The 21,670-nt window shown below is 30.1% G+C and overlaps 1 protein-coding gene and 1 pseudogene across 1 annotated transcript; one reads left to right on the top strand and one right to left on the bottom strand.

The window, feature by feature from the left end:
* Window positions 1–800: 800 nt before the first annotated feature.
* Window positions 801–1,844, bottom strand: LOC11417998 (uncharacterized). The gene has a single exon (XM_003629758.4). The coding sequence runs from the start codon at window positions 1,752–1,754 to the stop codon at window positions 1,026–1,028; it is 729 nt and encodes a 242-aa protein (XP_003629806.3). The 5' UTR covers window positions 1,755–1,844; the 3' UTR covers window positions 801–1,025.
* A 14,415-nt stretch (window positions 1,845–16,259) lies between these two features.
* LOC11415870 (TMV resistance protein N-like) lies at window positions 16,260–21,402 on the top strand (annotated as a pseudogene).
* The last annotated feature ends 268 nt before the right edge of the window (window positions 21,403–21,670 follow it).

Genomic DNA, 21,670 nt, shown 5'->3' on the forward strand with positions numbered 1-21,670 from the left:
AACTTTATGTTTGAGAAAAGTAGCACATCAGTCTGGTTGTGGTTGCATCTTCTCTTCTGTCACAATATTTTTCAAACACAACAAAATTCCTTCTCTCTCTTACATACATATACTGGAAAAATAGTGACGGGAGGGGATTTCTATCCCTCTATTAATGGTTGAAAATGACCACTAATTTAAGTAGTTGCCACACATTTAAGATACCTTATAATTTTAATTTTCATTTCACATCTCTATTCCTCCATTCATCTCGCAATAACAACCGTCGTATTTGATTATTTCACATAATTTTTTCGATAATGATAAAGAAAATCATGATATAAAACTTGTGTTCACGATGGCTCGTTTAGCTGATGCTAGTAATTTTGTTTTGGGACGTGGGAAACCATGGCCGAAGGCAATTCCAAAGGGTGTTTGGTACGGCAACACTTTAAGAAAAATTGCGGCAACGCGGAAGCTGTATTGTATAGCTTCTCTGTTTTCAAGTTAATAATGCATTGCGGCCGTGAATCCAAATAGGTGCTAAAAGAGTACCACTTCAATTATATATTTTTCAGGGTTTTAGGAATTTTTTATTCAAACTGTCTCATGACAAATTCTTTTAGCTAACTAAACCAAGTTTCTGTATTTAGTATCTCAAGCTATTATCATCTGTGAGCAATTCAACATAGAGAAAACCAAGTTTATTTTTCTCCAATCAAGTATCAACCAAATACTTTGGAGTAGAAGTATTACCTGCCATCAATTTAACCACAACATAGATTATTATCAGGCCTATTTGAGCTAGTAGATTTCAAATACTGAATTAAATTTCATTCCTCTCTTGTCAAAAATTACACATTACAATGGAATGTCAAATTCCAGAAAAAATTGACAGGGAAATAACTACACAGAAAAAATGTTACATTATCCTAAAACTAAAAGTATAAACCAAACAATTTCAAGGATATTATTTAGCAAAAATGTATATTTGAGAAAGAAGAAAAAAAAAATTAGATTTATGAAACATGAACTGCATCATCTCATCATCTAACAGTAGAAGCAACAGTTTGTGCCCACAATCTGAGACTATTTTTCATGTCAATTTCATTGTTCATTGCAGGAACTTTCCAATTCACCAAAGGTTTCTCTTTTTTTCTCCAATCATAAACCTCCCAAGCTTCGGAAAGATAAGGTCTTTGAACCACAGATTCATCATAAACATCTTCTTCTTCTTCTTCTTCTTCTTCATTTTTCTTCCCAAGTCTTTGTAACCCAGGAATAATTTCAACCAAGCTTGAATCTTTATCTTCCTCTGAGAAAACAAAACCCAGATCCATAAAACCTTTTAGCTCCTCAAATTCAAGGTCAGATAAACTCTTACTTTCTCTTTTCTTCTTAACAACCTTGTTGATATTGTTGTTCTTCTTAGGTAACAAAGTTTGTGTTTGTACTAGGTTGTTTTCATCTTCTGAGTCTGTTACTTCTTTACCTGAAAGAATAGTTTGAAGCTTTGAAGGAATGATATTAAGAACAGAGTCTGGTGAAAGAGAATCATGGTTAAAACATGCAATAGATTGGTCACTCATGGATCTGTTATGAACAGTTCGGATCCGTGTGAGTTTTGGTCCTTCATATGATGTTTCATTGTTCTGAGAATCTTTAAGATTTTGTTCAGAACACGTTGATGTTACTGATGAAGTTGTGTTTCTGTTCAAAATGTTAAACTGAAACCAGAAAGAATCAAAGAGCTTCAAGATAGATTCATGTTCCATATGTTTGGCGGCGGCTTTGGAAAATCAGAAGAATGAAAAACTTTGTGAGTATTGTTGTTAGGCTTAGCAGAAATAATTAGTTACTTGAACAATGATGATAATTAAGTATATATACATTATTTTATGACTGTATTGCCCTTTGTGTTAGCCTCCAATTACAAAGGAGTCAAAACTAATTGTCCACACTTCACTCGTTTTGAATCTGTGAATTTCTTTTTCAAGGCGTGTATATAGCTATTTTTTATTTTATTTTGAAAAGTTATAACTAACATATATGCTGCTGTCTCCCGTAGGCAACATTCTTAGGTCTCTTACGGAGGCTTGCAATTTTTTTTTTTGGAAAAAAGGCTTTCATAGTAAATAGATGCCATTAGATATACACCTCGATTTCTAAATATAAACAAATTTTAATTTTTAGGTTCATTCAATTAATGATGTATATGGTTTATAATATAAACTACATACATTATTAATTGAATGAACCTAAAAAGTAAAATTTACTTATATTTAGATACGGAGGGAGTATCTATATTTAATTAAACGGACTGAAAGCAGAGTGACAAAATATATTTCAACGTATGAAAAATGTTAATAGGAGGGAAAACAAATGAATTAGTCTAAAATGATATAATTTTTTTTGCTAGTTAGAATAATATTTTTAATTAAACGAGAATAGGAGTTAAAAAAATCTGATTAGTTTTCAATATCAATTAATGTATTTACCGGACGTTGTCTGAGTTAGACATATAATTAAGGATGACAAAAAATTTGTGTATATAATACTTCATCCGTTCCTTTTTAACTATCGTTTTAGAATATTAACACCAAATTAGCAAAGTGTATTTTTGCACATTTTCTTCCTATCATACCCTCGTTTTAATCCACCAATATATTCCTATTTTTTTCACACGCTTTCTTTTTCCAATAAATTTAATATGTTATCATTCTCTCAAAACAAATATTTGTTCAATAGGAAGAAAGAGTGGAAGATAAGTGACACACTCTGAATCAAAAGAAAAGTTAATTTTGATTGAAGGAGTTGGAGGAAAGTAATTTTTTTTTAGCTTTTGATTAATGTGAAATTGGAATAATTTTTATATTGACTTAAAATAATTAAAGAGATATGCAATTTTTAAAAAATTGACAATTGTTTGTTATGGGGGAGAAAGTGTGCAAAAAATAAATAAATTTATTGAAGTAAAAGATAGTAACTAACAAATATTTGTTATGAGAGAAAGATAACATATTAAATTTATTAAAAAAGAAAGTGTGCGGAAAAAAAGGAATATATTGGTGGATTAAAACGAGGGTATGATAGGAAGAAAATATACTAAAATACGCTTCGTTAATTTGGTGTTAATAATATTCTAAAACAAAACTTAAAAAGGAACAGATGAAGTAATATATGACAAATTATATAGTACATCCAAAAATTTGAGTGTATTGATACACTAATTGATATTTGAAAAACTAACCAGATTTTTTTAACTTCTATTTTCCTTTAATTAAAAATATTATTCTGGCTAACAAAAAAAATTCTATCATTTTAGACTAATTCATTTGTTTTTCCTCCTATTAACCTTTTTCCTAGGTTGAAATATATTTTGGTTCAATTACAAAATCAACCTTTTTATAATGATGCTAGAAATTTTTAGTATGTACCGTTTAATTAAATATAGATATATCTAATGGCATCTATTTACGATACAAGCCTTTATTCCAAACAAAAAAAAAATGCAAGCCTCTCCTACCGTAAGAGACCTAAGAAGGTTACCTACGGGAAACATCTCCTTACATTATTTCGTAACATAAAAAAGGCTCAGGCTACGGTACATGACCTCAATGGGTCTCATACCATAGATGACTTGATTTTTTATTTTTATTTTTAATAAAATTGATGTCAACCATTGGATGTGCTTGAAAACTTTTGAAGACCATAGTATTATCATACTTTTTAAACATTAGATTATTTTCACACTATGTTCCATCATCTTTCTCTTTCCCTCTCCATATCTCTTACTCGCCCAACAACAACAACAATGCGATGCACCGCCGCCGGAAAATCACAACAACAACGACGAATTTTGGAAATCTTAATCCAATCCATTCAATCCAAAGTTACAGAAAACAACATTCATTAAACTCAAATTTCATTTAATCTAATTCACCTGAAAACAAAATTGCAGAAAATATTGATTTCTCAATTATTCAATTCATTCAACCCAAAGTTCACATATTCATCACTAAACTCAGATGAAAGTGATTAAATCTGTCGCCAGACCAAATGTTACACAACAAAACAATCAAAATCGGAATGGAAAATCTCACAGAACTCAGATCTGAAGAGGGATGGTGTTTAAGTTCAGATGTGAACACAAGCTGGTCAATGGAAAATTACGAATGAAAATAGAATAAAGAGAACAAAAAAAGACATGTTGGTGTTGAAAAAAAACAACGATTTGATGTTGAAGATCGATGAAGGATAATTTATTGTGTTGGAGGTATAACAATCAACAGAAAGTGCAGCAACAACAATGGAGTTGCTACAGTACATGTCTCTCTCTTAAATCTACCAAATGAAAAAAAAAAAAAAATCTAGTGTAGAGGGATTATGGAAAGATTAGTGTTCTTTGTCAATCTAACCGCAACACATGTCATTTTTGTTACAAAAAAAAAAAAACAGTCTTTTTTAATGTCTCCTACCGTAGGAGACCTATTCAAGTCTCCTACCATAAACGGCGCCCACAAAAAATAGCTAACTTCCATGTTGAAGTTCGAACTTATGACGTCAGATTTAACTGCAAGAGATTTCTTATCACCTCACCATTTTATTCAAGCGATCTTAGATTATACCATTTTTTTTTTTTTATATATGTGCAAAAATATTTTATTTATAGATTATTAACATTTAGACGAGAACAATTGTGTTTTTAAAAAATAAAAAAAAGGAATGACCACAAATGTCTATCTTAATTTTTTGAGTTTTGATAAATTTTCTCCATCCAAAATAATTTATTCGAGTCATTGCCGCCGTACACTATAAATGTAGAGATGTCTTTCAACAAAAATTCAAACTTTAACATACTACTCCCTCCGATTCTAAATATAAATAAATTTGACTTTTTAGATTCATTCAATTAATGATATAGTCCACCTACATCATTAATTGAATAAATCTGAAAAACTAAATTTGCCTATATTTAGGATCGGAGGGAATACATTATAAGAGTTTAATCTATTTTGCTAGATTCAATGGTCCTTGGGGATTGGTCACTAATGTCTATCTTAACTCATAGATACCTACACATCTCTTCTTGTTTGGTTAATGATTAATTAAACCGAACAATTTTACGTAAAATCAATGGTTCTAACAATATCAATAATTGTTTGTTGCTTCCAAACTACACAAAGTTGAATTGCGTGTGTCATTTTGGTTGGCATTTTCCTTTTCAAATATAAAGCTTTTGAATTCAAGATCTCTCATGCATGTATACAGCAGATATTGGCATCTAATTCCCTTCACTTTTGAGAGTCGAGGGAGACCACAAATATTTGCAAATGAGTTTCTGCACGTAAATGTGAATTTTCTATGCGAATTGATGCGAGAAGAGCATTATAGAACACACACATAATAAAACACCAATTAACATAAAATTTTTAATTTCAAACTCGATAACATATACTTTAACAAAGAAAAGCAAATATTAACATAAAAATTTCAAATTCTAAAACATACTTTTTAACAAAAAAAACCAAATAATAGAGCAAGCAAAGAAGCAAAGTAAGTAAGTAAGGTTCTAGTTTCTTTCCACAACATTGCTACTCAAAACAAGAGAACATCGTTGACGAAGGACAATAATATGCAGAAGTCGGAGTTTGAATCCCGAATTAAAAATTTATTAATAAGTTTTTTCTGCAAGTTCATTAACCACATATCCGGTTCAACCACTTGATCAATTAATAATTTGGATGATATCCTGCAAGGATAATTTGATTGATAGTTCCGTAAGAATTAATATGTAACAGTCGGAGTTCGAACATCAAATTTTTCGTTTCTTCACATTTAAATAAGTTTCATGTGTACAGATTACTTATTTATAATTTTTTAATAGTTGTACCTAATAAACACTTAATCCATCCAACTCAATATCTCACACACATTTCTTAAATGAGATCTACTAATCAATTATCAATAACATTATATCATTATATATCAATTTTTTAATATTAAAAAAGTGTAGGTCCCACCTAAGAACTGGGAACAATTTTTTTCTCCCCAATGAAGGTCTTAAAAAGTTAAAACCTCACCATTGAAGATGATCTTATAGTGTGAGTCTTTTTATTTTACTTTTGGTAGTGACAGTGTGAGAGTCTTTTTTGTTTGCTTGTTGGTGTTCGGGGTTTGAACTCCGTGCCTTACATATATTGAAAATTGTATCTATCAACTGATTTAAGCTCACGAGGACGATAGTGTGAGAGTCTAATCACTGATTACACTAGACTAATTGAAAAAAAAACAAATAAATTATTAGGTTGAGAATGACTAAACTAGAATTCAATTTATTCTCGTATAATAAATCAGAGAAATGCTAAAGAGTGCCTTAAGAACATTGATTAAGAAGATACAAATATCAATGTTACATTGAAAAATGATAAATTTAATTTTTTAAAAGATAAAATATTGTTGAATTTCATACAAACTTATTATTTTTGGTTTCATTAACAAATACCCTTAAAACACTCGTTAGCCTAACCCAATAAATCAAGCGACGCTTTGTCAAATTTTTGAAAAACTAAGCCACGCCTTACTAATGAAAGCACAATAAAAATAAAATAACGTGTCCACTGAATTATTTTTTATAGTTTTTAGTTACCTCACGTGTGAACAACTGAATAAAGATCGATGATAACACATCTAGTTTGGTGGCTTTTTGACACTATTTGGTCTGGTGACTTCATCATATTTAAAACAAGCAGTTTGACTAATAATCTGTTTTGATATTTGGAATGAAACAAATTTATTTTAGATTTTTTTAAAGAAACCAAAATTATACTATATTTATCAAACACACTAGATCCTTTCAGTATAAGATGTGTCAGAAAAAACTAAACACAGATACATAGAAATTTATTTTAGTCTATGTATTATAAACTCATATTATTGAAATTATAAATGGATAAATATAACTAAATATGTGATCAATGTTGAAAAGATTTTGATTGCGCACATGTTTTACTTATTTTCGTTTTCATAAACATGTTTTACTTATACTTACAATGAGGTTGGTTTTTTTATTAAACAACGAGGTTGGGTAAGGAATTAGTTTCTGCTAAAAGTTAAAAGAGATTGAGAAATAAAAAAAGTGTGTTCAAACTTTGAGAAAAATACAAACATTATTAATATTTTCCAAGTCAAAAAGAACTTGTATATATTTAGAAATGACACGTTAGTATAGGAACAAGAATAAAAGAATATTGCGATTTTCTTTTGAAGGAAGAATGTTTGCGATTTTTATAAGTAAATAAACTCGTCTTGCATGTCACATGCCTATCTTTTTTATTGTTAGTTTTCAGTCACGTGCCTCATTTGTTTATTATATATATTAGGTTAGATATAATTATAATGACGTTACTATCCATTCTACTTTCTTTCTCTTTGTGAAATAAACGTTTGCCAAATAGTCATAATATAGTAAAATATTATTCATTCAGATTAGGGGTGACAATATCATCCATGAGATCCATATCTATCCAATCCATCCACTACAAAATCCATCTATCAAACAAAAAAATTTGTTAATGGATTGGATTTGATCCATCAATTAAAAACTATGGATGAATTTGATCCATCCACCTTATTTTAAAAATCCAATGAATCACCTCTTTAAATTAAAAAAAGTCCAATGAATATCTTCAAAAAATATTAATCTTTTTTATTTAAATAATTATATTTTTGATTATCATCTTATTTTTTTTAACTAAACAATTTAAATAAAAAAGCTTATTTATGCAAAACAGTTTATTAATATCTCATTTTCAAAAACAACTTATTTATGCAAACAGCTTATTACGATCTCATTTTCAAAACAACTTATTTATGAAAAACAGCTTATTATGATCTTATTTTCAAAAACAGTTTATTCATGCAAAACAGCTTAGTATGATCTTATTTTCAAAAACAATTTATTCATGCAAAACAGCTTATTTATGCAAAACAGCTTAGTATGATCTCATTTTCAAAAACAATTTATTCATGCAAAACAGCTTATTTATGCAAAACAGCTTAGTATGATCTCATTTTCAAAAACAACTTATTCGAAACAACTTATTTATGCAAAACAGCTTATTAATATCTCATTTTCAAAAACAACTTATTTATGCAAAATAACTTATTTCGATATCATTTTCAGTAACATCTTATTCAAAACAGCTTAATTATGCAAAATAGCTTATTATGATCTCATTTTCAAAAACAGCTTATTCAAAACAACTTATTAAGATCTCATTTTCAGAAACAGCTTATTCAAAACAGCTTATTTATGCAAAATAGCTTATTATGATCTCATTTTCAAAAACAGCTTATTCAAAACAGCTTATTTATGCAAAACAGCTTATTACGATCTCATTTTCAAAACAACTTATTTATAAAAAACATCTTATTACGATCTCATTTTCAAAAACAGCTTATTCGAAACAACTTATAATAAGCTGTTTTGCATAAATAAGCTGTTTTGAATAAGCTGTTTTTGAAAATGAGATCATAATAAGATATTTTGCATAAATAAGCTGTTTTGAATAAGCTGTTTCTGAAAATGAGATCGAAATAAGCTGTTTTGCATAAATAAGTTGCTTTGAATAAGCTGTTTTTGAAAATGAGATCATAATAAGCTGTTTTGCATAATTAAGCTGTTTTGAATAAGCAGTTTTTGAAAATGAGATCATAATAAGCTATTTTGCATAAATAAGGTGTTTTGAATAAGCTGTTTCTGAAATGAGATCAAAATAAGTTGTTTTGCATAAATAAGCTGTTTTTGAAAATGAGATCATAATAAGCTATTTTGCACAATTAAGCTGTTTTGAATAAGCTGTTACTGAAAATGAGATCGAAATAAGCTATTTTGCATAAATAAGTTGTTTTGCATGAATAAGCTATTTTTGAAAATGAGATCATAATAAGCAATTTTTAATAAATAAGCTGTTTTGAATAAGCTGTTTCTGAAAATGAGATCGAAATAATCTATTTTGCATAAATAAGCTGTTTTGAATAAGCTGTTTTTGAAAATGAGATCAGAATAAGTTGTTTTGCTTAAATGAGCTGTTTTGAATAAGCTGTTTTTGAAAATGACATCATAATAAGTTGTTTGCATAAATAAGTTGTTTTGCATGAATAATCTGTTTTTCAAAAGAGATCCTAATAAGTTGTTTTGCATAAATAAGCTGTTTTTTTAAAAAGAGATCGTAATAAGTTTTTTTGTATAAGATAAATTTTTTTGATAATACACCTATCAAAAAAAATAATACACTTTAAAAAAAATAATTCACCTATAAAAAAAAAATACACTTTAAAAAAAATTATACACTTTGATTTATGGATCGGATGGATTATCCATCCATTAAAATCTAACAATGGATGGATTGGATGGACTTTATTCTAAATGGATGGACCGGATAATTTTTATTTAAAAAAAATAATAGTGGATTGTAATGAACTAATGAACCTTTTTTGATCCATCCAGTAGGATCCAAATCCATCCATTTTGCCACCCGTAATTCAGACGCGGATGGGTAGTCAACTAGTCAAATTCAAATTATAATACTTGCTAAACATTCCTAAACAAAGTTCAGAAGGGCATTCGACTCGACTCGACTCATTTTCAGCCCTACACATATGAAATTTTAATGCAGTAGAAGGAACTGAAAATACACATGAAATAATTGTTAATGTTGGACTCGAGATGAGAGTAAGAATTATGTAAAAAGCAAAAGTTGTACAAAAATATGGTACATTAGACATCAATATTGATGTCCACGGAACATTTCTCTGTGAATTTGTTCACTCTTCCCTTATAAGCAAATCGACAATGGTTTGCAAAATTGTCCGCAACACCTGTGCCTGAGTACCTCAAGGGCCAATGCAGCTATCAATACAATCTACTTAATGGTTTTATTTATTTAAAAAAGGCCACTCTTTCATAGTATTATCGATCGATGGTATGTTAAATGCAAGCAAAAACTTATATAGGATTAAAAAAATGGGTGTTGAGTAATATATAAAAAAAATAATTTATATATCAAATGTCTTAAAATTTTGGATGAAGATGTGATGTTCAAATTCATTTGTGTGATTGTTCTTAGTCGAGTGTGATAATCTTTCAATGTATGTTTTAGGTTTTCTCATGTCCAAACATTGTTATCAAAGATGTTTGACAAAATACGACAAATTCTTGTATCGGATGTTGTTATAACAATTGTGGTCAGGCAACATGTTTTGTTGATGTTGTATGCCAACATCATTGCATGTGTATGTTGATGAAAAAACTTTCGTTTGAGATAGAGTATACCTAGATGGTTGAATGGACCCCCACGTGAGACGTATAAAAAATTGTTGATATATCAAGTATGAGAAAGAGTCACATATTTGATAAAAAATGAGACGTTTATCAACATATAAGTTCCATATGTGTTGAGGTTTTTGGTGAAAAAGCAATCTTCAAAATCTCTTCTGAAATTGCTCCAAGGTCTTATTTGTTACGAATTATTTAAAAAAGTGATTTTGATATTCAATAGTTTAAAGAATAAATTTTAGAGATTTTTAAAAGAAGCGGCGGTTGTTTTATGTTTGTTTAATATAATGAAAATCATTGCCAATTAAGGTTCACTCGGTTGGTAAGGAGTTGACTCATCCTTAAGATCATGAGTTTAAATCCACTGCCCGTACAATAACCTCTTTGATGGATGATTTGTAAGTACCTTTGTATGTGCTCTTTGAACCTTAAGACCTACACTCATCTTAATGATCCCAAGAGTCCAACTCATCTAAACTTTCTCATATAAAAAATATATAATGAAAACTATTTTTTTTATGGAGAACTTACTCAAAGCAACTTCCCAGTGGTTTTTAAACTTTTATTTTCTTTTCAGATTCTCATTATTTTGAAAATATGCAACAATGAGAGGAAGAGAAAGAAAATGCGAGGAAGAGAAAGTCAAATGAAAAGAAAAATGAGAGAAAGATGAAGACTATGGTAGAGAAGGAAGAAATAGCAGCGAAGAGTACAATGGTAATAGTTGAAAATTTGAAGAAAGATTAAGAGTGTGTTTGGATGAGGCAATTGAGAAATTTTAAAGAATTTAAAATTCTAGTCAATTTAAATGATTCAATTAAATTCCTTTCATTTCTCAATACTTTTGTTTGGGTGGAGTAATAAAAAATTTCAATGTCACCATTTTTGGGGAAATTTTATAAATTTTTGGCCAAATTTGAAAATTGAAATTAGGGATCAATTTGTAAATTTCAAAATTTTTGGGGGGTCAAATTATAATTTTTGAAAAAATTGAGGGGTCAATTTATAATATATTGGAAATTTATTGGGGTCAAATTGAAAATTTTGAAAAAATTAAGGATCAAAATGTAAAATTTGAAAGATTATAACAATGAAGAATTTAACTTGAACAAAATACTTCATAAATTCCCATCATTTTAAAATTTCAAATTATTATCCAAACAATGGAATTCACCTCAAAGTATTTGAATTCCCTCTTAAGATTACATTCCCTCAAAACATTCCTCCATCCAAACACACCCAAAGGTATTTTCGTAACAGGGGTGTAACATGAAATTAGGAAAAAAAAAATCAAAATTTAGTTATTTTAGTGGAAAAATGTATTAAACTCTCTTGAATTTTATATATCACCATCCTATATTATTTTCATTTTGTGTTAGTTTATTAAAAACAAATGAATTTTTTTACTCACATATTTATGGTTACACCTAAAATTTACTTTTTTTTTTTTTTGAGAAAACCCAAAATTTACTTAAATTTTACAATAATACTAAAATTATTCTTTTATATAAATTTTTTTAAAACCTTGATTTCATTCATTGTTGCTCTAAAATTTCACCCTTTTACACCCACAAATAATCATGGATGTTCAATCAATCTCTAAAAAAGATTAAAGACTGAATCAAAATATCTTTCATCCATACTATGTTGCATATAAGTAAGTGAATTTCTTCTTTTTGTTCAATGATAATTTCTATTTTTTTTTCTTGTTGTTCAACGTTGATATGTTATGAACTCTACAATCAAGGCTATTTGATGGTGCAACACGCATGCCTTAACGTTAATAAAATTATGTAGAATCATTAAATAAGGTTGAAGTGTTTAAAGCAAAATTTAACTTTTAGTATGTACACTTAAACCCCGTTTACATGACCTACTTAAACTAAGTTTACATGATCTACTTAAAATGAATTTAAAATTAAATTACAATAGAATCAAGTCTACTCCATTGTTAAAGCAAGTCCTTTTTTCCTTTAGATTTCGTTTCACTCAATTTCAATTAAAGTAGAATCAAGTCTTCTCCATCAAAAGGAGACATCTTGCTTGGAGAAGTATGATTTTGGAAGAGGAAAGAAGGAAGAGTTTCCTGGGTTTTGGAGAAGTATGATTTTGGAAGAGGTGAATATGAAAATTAAATTTTATTTAAGAGTAATTTTGTCATTTTAGGATGTAACCATAAATACATAGGTGGAATTAGAAATTCAAAACAAATTCCCATATTTCATCCCAATCAAATCTAGATTATAAATTATTTTCAGATTTATTAAAATAAGACAAGTTTCTTCAGATTATTTTCGAAAACAATCAAAATCTGGAAAGAAAAAAGTAAAATGTCATCATATTAAAAATTAAATTTAGTATAATATAGTAATTTTATGAAAGAACGTTAAAAATTAATCGTGAACAAACAGAAATCAGATTACCAAAATCATGTACAAACTTCTCTTGTACACATATTGAGGTGCTTGAAGGTACTGTATATACTCCACAGACCACACCACAACAATGACCACATAAAAAGCTTCATGATAATTTCTCATTCCACCCTCTCATGTTATCGATCGAAAACACGTTTTCAATAGTGTATTTTTGATAGATTTGAACAATATAGAGGAACGGATTGAGAAATTATCATGCTTTCATTCATTATGTGTCTGCGCGCCTCTATGGACATGTTACATGGCCACTATACTATACCCCCCATGTAATATTTACAAGCACATATATGATATATATATATACCTTAATTTCTTCTTGATAAAGTATATGAATGTGCACAAGAGTGAATTGCGGGGCAAATCTTCTTTGGCAGTGAGTTTGTTTGCATCATCTGAAAGATCAAGTGAACTACTGCCAAAAAAGTCATTGCCCAGTAATGCACTTACACATGAGTACTATACTCCTTAACAAGCTTTATTGATTGGTTGATGATGAACAATTTCACGGTGTTCTTATGTGTATTTATAGTATTTGTTGGTGATGTGATTGATAAATAAAAACACAGACATGCATGCAGCAACTAGCACATATTAAGCCAAAGGATATTCCAAGTACATCCTATGTTGAGCAACTAGTAATTCTTACAAACTAAGTGGTCCATCTTTTACTGTTATATATTTATTTTGAGAATCCTTGGATTGAAGTTTTCTACATAAATGGTTTGTGGAAAAAGTTAATTCCACTCACATGGAAGGCATAATTCTTTTCCGTTCCTCTTCTAGTTTCTTCATAGAAGAATATGCTAATTAATGGTTAAAACCTATTCTAGATTTAATAGTTGAATAATAGTATCTTTTCCATTTCAGTCACGGCTCTTATACTTATGAAATGGCATGAAGTCACTTAAGTCCTTGTTCTATACCTCACTCCTCATCTTGAAAGGGACACACATTTAATTGTTTTATTTTTTAGTTAGCTTAACTTGTGGTCAATTCCTAAATGGTTGAATTTTCAAACCCCTTTTCCTTATTTCACAAGTAATCCTTCCAAATTTTAAATGAAAAGACTAGTGATATTTTTCTGCTTTAAAATTGAAAAAGAAAATCATGATCTTTCCATTCAAGTGATTAAGTATATTAGCTACTGATATCATATAGATTGTGTATTACTGAATGACCAGCACAGTCCGTTATAGTCTAGTGGTTTGGCTGTGAAGACATTTTATATGGAATCTCGGGTTCAAACCCGGGTCACCACATTTTGTCTCCCCGTGTATGTTTATTTGAGGACAGTTATAATGTAAAATGTCCATAAGCGTCAAACTATGTTATGTATTACTACGAAATTTGACACTAATCACTATAACGAACATGATTAGTATTCCGCGGGTTGAGGCATTACTAACTTTTTTGTAGTTGAAAGACCAAGGTTCTACAGAGAATTTGTTTTTATTCTCTCTCCCTTTTTTAATAAGTATGGTCCTGGAAAGAAAGAGTTAGTTGAGGAATAAAGCTTTTCAACCGAGTTGCTACTAAATGATTATAGATAAATGTTGCTATCTGTTAATTTAATGTTCATAGTCATACCTATAGTGAATTAGTTAGTAATCCATTCATTTCATTTATCTGCGGTGACACAGAAGTTTCTTAAAAAAAATTATTATAACAGCTAGAAAATTTTCATTTGATTGTTACAATAATGCTGCGAATTTAAACCAGCTTGTAAGTCGAGGATTGACGAAAGTTTATAAGCTATATTTAGAAAATATCTCCAAGACTCTAACCAATATTATGCAAAAACTGCACACAGTACTATTTAGCAAAAAGTATTTGTCTTTATGACCATGCTTCTCACACTCCACCAAAAAGGAAAAAGAATCTGATTTACTAGGAAAGAGGAAATCATGATGTAGACAAGTCCTTGATTTTTTTGAAAGGAATTGACAATGAAGTAAATAACAAAAACCTGAAATTGGAATTGTGCTAGCATATGCTGCTTCATACTGCTTCTTTTGAGTGGCATATCCAAGTTAGGTGCTTAGAGCTATCAATATATAAGACCTACGTTTTGTTCAAACATACTTGGAGCTTGAAAGTGTGGTATTTGTTCTGCTGTTGAGGAATGATAGGGAAAATCTCTTTTGGCAGAGAGGAGTAAAAATCTTAAACAGGAATGTTTCTGGTTTGCCAAAGGAGATTTGCCCTGCCATTTTTGACAGCTATTGGTTAACAATAACAATTCATGTTATTTACTCACTTTTTGTTTTCCATCTTCTATCGGCGAAACAAGTTCGATTCTTGTGGTATCCTGATATAGTTAATTAACTTTATTTAGTTTCTTTCTTTTTTATTAATGATGGTTTTCCTTTCATGACATTCCAGATAGATATTTTGAGGAATGCTAATTGTGTGTTATATGAAGACTGAAGAGCCAAAAGAAAAATGCACCATCTTGTGGTGACTGAAGAAGTTAACAAAATTTCTGTTTACTGTATGCCAGAATTGCTAATGTACTTTGTGATCATCACTGCACGAATCTTATTCTTTGCTATCAATAAAGAATTCTAGCTTTATCAAAAAAGTGATGCATTGATAAACTATGCATGTAGTTTTATACTAGTATGTATTTCTGTTCAATTACAGCAAATAATCTCTGAACACAGAGGCTCACATCAAGCATTTGCATACTTGTTGGTATACTTAATAAATATATCCAACACTGAAACCAAATAATACAGTTATAATCTTTTAAGCACTTAATAATGAATCTAATTTCAGACCAAAGGATGTAAATATTTAGAACATTAATCCACTGACAAAGACATGCTGAAGATAATAAGCCAAAAAAATTTAGGATAAGCAGACACTATTTAGAACATTAGTCCTTTGACAGATATGCCGACCTCACTTAGCGAGATAAGGATCGGTTGTGGTTGCTGTTGTAGTCCATTGACGGACTTACAACATATTCTGACTCCGAGTCTTAAAGCAATCTATAGAAATCTATGACGACAACTATGCAAGTCTTTACATTTATATTATTATCACTTACATCATTATTAACCAATGTGAAACTTTCTCACTTCACACATGTATTTTCAACATACTATTTTTGGTGGTATGTCATGAATAAATCAACATTTTAATCCTTTAAATTAAAGAAGCACTAGTCAAATTTGATATTTTTCCGAACTGCAATTTTAAGGGTTCTATGTTTCTCTTGATCGAAGGACCACCGAGATGTGACTACAACATATAGATAAATCACTCTTGTATTGCTATTCCATTATATCTATATATTTTTGAATAAAAAACTACAACTAGTCCTATAAATATAAATTATTTAAGGGATACAGACGCAGTAGATGATCCAAATCCACATGAATTTAGACATGGTTGGTTGACTTTTTTTATCCTTAAAAATTGATTGGATAACTTCAGACAACACCACTTGAAAATAAAAAAAAAATATTTTCCTTTTTAATTTCAATAATGCACTTACTCTTTCTCACTCACCATATTTCAACTATTTCTATTCTTTGACTTTGGAATTGGAAACCAAAAACTCCATTTCCACTTTGTTCTGACCTTAATCTGCTAATGGCTGTGTCTACATCCTCTTCATCCTTCAGTTATGGATTCACCTACGATGTTTTCCTTAGCTTTCAAGGTCTAGACACTAGCTATGGTTTCACCGGAAATAAATTCACTTCTTGATGTTGGGTCGAATGATGAGGTCAGCATGATTGGGATCCATGGAATCGGCGGGATAGGTAAAACAACACTTGATCTGGCTGTTTATAATTTGATTGCAGACAGCTTTGAAGGTTTATGTTTTCTTGAAAACGTGAGAGAAAATTCAGACAAACACGGGTTACAACATCTCCAAAAGATTCTTCTCTCAGAAACACTTGGAGAGAAGAAAATTAAGTTAACAAATGTCAAACAAGGAATTTCAGTGATAAAGCATAGACTCCAGCAAAAAAAAGTTCTTTTGATTCTAGATGATGTTGACAAAATAGAACAGCTAGAGGCCTTGGTTGGAGGGTTTGATTGGCTTGGTTCTGGCAGCAGAGTTATCATTACAACTCGGGACAAACATTTGTTGGAAAGTCATGGGGTTAATATAACATATGAATTACAGGTTTTAAATTAGAAATACGCTCTTCAATTGCTTACTTGGAAATCTTTTAAAACAGAAAAATTTCATCCTAGTTACTTGAATGTCTTGAAGCGTGCAGTAGCATATGCTTCTGGACTTCCATTGGCTTTGATAGTAATAGGTTCCAATTTATTTGGAAAGACAGTACAAGAGTGGGAATCTGCATTACACCGGTATGAAACCATTCCTAATAAAGACATCCAAAAGATACTTAAAGTAAGTTTTGATGCTTTAGAGGAAGATGAGCAAAGTGTTTTTCTTGACATTGCTTGTTTCTACGGAGGAACAAATGATAAATTGGCAGATGTAGAAAATATGCTTCATGCTCATTATGATGCTTGCATGAAATATCATATTGGAGTATTGGTTGAAAAATCTCTCATAAAGATTAGTTCGCATAGTAAATTGACTCTACATGCCTTGATAGAGGACATGGGTAAGGAAATTGTTCGACTGGAATCACCAGAAGAACCTGGAAAGCGTAGTCGGTTATGGTCTCATGAAGATATAATTCAAGTTTTAGAAGAGAATACAGTGAGTATGATTCATGTGGATAATTTATTTTTCTTCTACAACCTTAAAATGTTCTTTTTAAACTATTAAAAGCTTGCCTCATATTTGTTTTTTTTTTTTTTTTTTTTTTATCTTTTTCCTATATATTATGTACATTTATTTTGAATTTACGTGTTAAATATTATATGTAATTGATCATTCGTTCTTTATGTTAAAAGGGAACTAGTGCGATCAAAACCATATACCTGATGTGTGAAGATGAGGTAGAATTGGATGAAATGGTCTTCAAGAAGATGAAAACCCTAAAAACTCTTACAATCAAAGGTGGCCATTTTTCCAAAGGACCCAAACATCTTCCAAATAGTTTAAGAGCGGTTGAATGGTGGAGATATCCTTCAGAATATTTGCCATATGATTTTCATCCAAAGAAACCTGCCATAATCAAGTTACCAAAAAGTTGCTTAACGTCACTCAAGTTGACCGATTTATTGAAGGTAATTAGTCTAATCTTCGTTGCCTTGGTATGCAATGCAAGTTAACCATAACTTCATTTTTCACATTATCCATTTGGTTCTCATTTCTTTATTTATTTTGCAAAAGTTCATAAATATGAAGATATTGAATTTTGATGATGCAGATTGTTTGACAGAAATACCTGACGTGTCTTCTCTCTTAAATTTAGAAACATTCTCATTTGAATATTGTGAGAAATTAATTACAATTCATGAGTCAGTTGGATTCTTGGATAAACTTAAAGTCTTGAGTGCCAAAGGTTGTAGTAAGCTTAGAAGGTTTCCGCCTATCAAATTGAAATCCCTTGAGCAACTTAATCTTTCATTTTGCAAAAGTCTCAAAAATTTTCCACAAATATTATGGAAGAAGGAAAATATAACAGAGCTTGGGTTAGAAGAAACTCCAATAAAAGAATTTCCATGTTCATTTCAAAGTCTTACTCGTCTTCAAACATTACAACTACATTATTGTGGAACGTTTAGGTTACCAAATAACATTTTCATGATGCCAAATTTGGTTAACATTACTGCTTGGAAGTCGCAAGGGTGGATATTGCCAAAACAGGACGAGGGTGAACAAAGAGATATTTCAATCGTGTCTTCAAATGTAGAACGTCTTCATCTCATATTTTGCATCCTATCAGATGACTTTTTTCCATCAGGACTAACATGGTTTAGAAACGTGAAAGAATTAAGCTTGGCGCATAATAATTTCACAATTCTTCCGGAATGCATCCAAGAATGTCATTTTTTGACAGACCTTAATTTGGATTATTGCCAATATCTTCAAGAAGTTAGAGGAATTGTACCAAACTTGGAAATTTTTTCCGCCAGCCATTGCAGATCTTGGACTTGTATAGACATGTTACTGAATCAGGTTTTGTTTTTTCTACCAAGTTTAATTTTGATGCACTGTTAGTATAAAATTTCTTACACCATCAATCAATCACAAATCATCATTATTTTTTTTAAGGCAAATCATCATCATTTGTATAACTCTTAAAGTAGATACGAATAATTTTAATTGAGTAACAGTGTAAAAAAAGTTACACTGTCGGTCCAAATCAATTAAATCCTTCTATTATTTAATAAAGTTTGATAAATGACAGATATCCTACTCGTTGTGATCACATTGTTAATTTGTAACAGGAATTGCATGGTAATAGAAATACAATGTTCTATTTGCCAGGTGCAAGAATCTTGAATTGGTTCGAACATCGTAGTAGTGGACAGTCAATTTCTCTTTGGTTTCGTAACAAATTTCCAGCTATTGCTCTTTGCTTTGCTGCTAGATCAATGTTAAAGGAATCAACAATCACACCCAATGTGATCATCAATTGCTATATAAATTTCCTTCATTGTAGATATGCTCCCAGTTTCTGGATGGAACCGGATCATACATATATTTTTATCTACATAAAGTGAAATTCAAAGCTAATTTGGATGAAGAACTTGTAGAAAATGAATGGAACCACGTTGAGATTACATATAATGGTAAAGACAAGAACTCAATCCTTATAGACAGTGGAATCCATGTATTCAAACAAAAGAGTTGCATGGAGGATATTCGTTTCACCAAACCTTGTACAGAAAGATAAAATTAAATGGTGATCTCAATAGTTCATAAATCAGGAAGCTCAAAGGTAACTGGTGTTTTTTCACTTTAATTAATTTAAGTTTATTTAATTTTAGACTTACTTGACAAAAGCAGTGTATAATTTTTTTAATAGTTAGTAGTTAGAAGTCCTAAATTAGGTGGAAAAGTTGATGTTGAACAATATACTAGTGAGGTGATCCATAACCAATGTCTTAAGATTTTGGGTTAGAGGATCAGTGGTTACTGATATATATCATATGGATTGTGTATTACTGAATGACAGTAAAGTTGAAACTTGGTTGTATTTCTGAAATCATACCAAACCAAATATTGACATTCCTTTTATAATAACCATTTCAATCAATCTAATCATTCATCTCTCTTAGCTTTCTTTTTTTAAATAATTTTCTCCCTGATATTCTTTACTCATACCGTGTTTTCTTGGGAAATTTTGGTTGTCTAAGGAAATTCAGTTGATCTTAAATGATAAGCTACGATGTGGATCACCAGTAGGAAGATAATTAGTATGGTCCTGGGATAGAAAGAGATAATAGAGGAATATATATAGCTTTTCAAGTAGTTGCTCCTTTCAAAAAAAGTAGTTGCTATTAGATGTATACATATATTAATTTTGGTAGATATAGTAATTTTCTGTCTTGTTGCTATCTGTAAATTCAATGTTCATAGAAAAAAGAATTTAGTAATCAATTCATTTCTTAAGTCTATGGTGATAGAGAAGTTTCATAGAAAAAGAAAGCTAGTAACAAACTTAAAAAATTATAACAGTTCGAAAAAGTTTATTTGGTTGCTATAATAATGTTGTAAATTGAAATCAGCATGTAACAACATCATGACAATGGAGAGTTATATGGACTTGAAAGGAAGTCTACTTCTACATGCATGAATGTTTTACATGCAAAAACTACACATAAATATTGATATTTCATGCATGTATATAGTAAAAAGTATGTCTTTATGACCATGCTTCCCACCTCCATCAAAAAGGAAAAAGAATCAGATTTACTAGGAAAGAGGAAATCATGATGTAGACAAGTCCTTGATATTTTTGATAGGAATTGACATTGAAGTAAATAACAATTAAGAACCTGAAATTGGAATTGTGCTAGCATATGCTGCTGCATGCTACTCCTTTTGAATGGCATATCCAAGTTAGGTGCTCAAAGCTATCAATATATAAGACACACATTTTGTTCAAACAGAATTAGAGCTGAAAGTGTGATATTTGTGCTGCTGTTGAGGAATGATAGGGGAAATCTCTTTTGGCAGAGAGGAGTAGCTAGAGAGCTTGAACATGCTTGCTTCTAGTTTGCCAAAGAAGATTTGCCCTGCCATTTTTGACAGCTTTTAATTAACTTAACACTAAAACATCATATTAATCTCTTTTTCTTTTTGTTTTTTAGCTAGTTTCTTTCTGGTTTACTAATAGTTTTCCTTTCAATACATTGCAGATGGATATTTTGAAGAATGTTAATTTTGTCATATATCATATGAAGACTGAAGAGCAAAAAGATTGTTCAAGACTAATTGTCATTCCGTAAAAAGAATCTGTACAGATTATTTAGCATCATTCATCAGGGTCAGGAAACCATAATATACTGAAGCTTAATCTAGCAATTCTGTTTGCAGTAAGCCAGAATTGGTAATATACTGTTTATTAGTGCACAAATTTGATTATTACCTATTCATAAAGAATTCTAGATTTATGATGCTGCATAAACAATGCATATAATTTGTACTAGTATGTATTTCTGTTCAATTATATATGCTGTAAAAGTGACGAAATCAAATAATCTCAAACAAAGGCTTGCCTGATCTGATATCACAGATTTGCATCTCTGGAACTTAATTACTTTCTGGTGTAATTAATAAATACATCCAAACGCGAAAACCGAATTATGTAATTAAAATATTTCAAGCACTTGATACATAATGAATGTAGTTTCAAAGCAAGGGAAGCAAATATTTAGAACATTAATTCACTGGCGTAGACTTGCTGAAGATAATAAGCACGGACTATTACGATATTGATAAGCAGGCACTATTTAGGACATAATTAATATTAACAAAGAACTGAAAACACATTTTCATCCAAAATCTTAAATGGTCCTT

This window comes from Medicago truncatula, chromosome 8, assembly GCF_003473485.1.
Source record: "Medicago truncatula cultivar Jemalong A17 chromosome 8, MtrunA17r5.0-ANR, whole genome shotgun sequence".
In the NCBI taxonomy this organism is placed as follows: Eukaryota; Viridiplantae; Streptophyta; class Magnoliopsida; order Fabales; family Fabaceae; genus Medicago; species Medicago truncatula.

Bases quoted from the DNA above. Each gene is read 5' to 3' on its own strand.
- LOC11417998 (XM_003629758.4), bottom strand. From the start codon at position 1,754: ATGGAACATGAATCTATCTTGAAGCTCTTTGATTCTTTCTGGTTTCAG.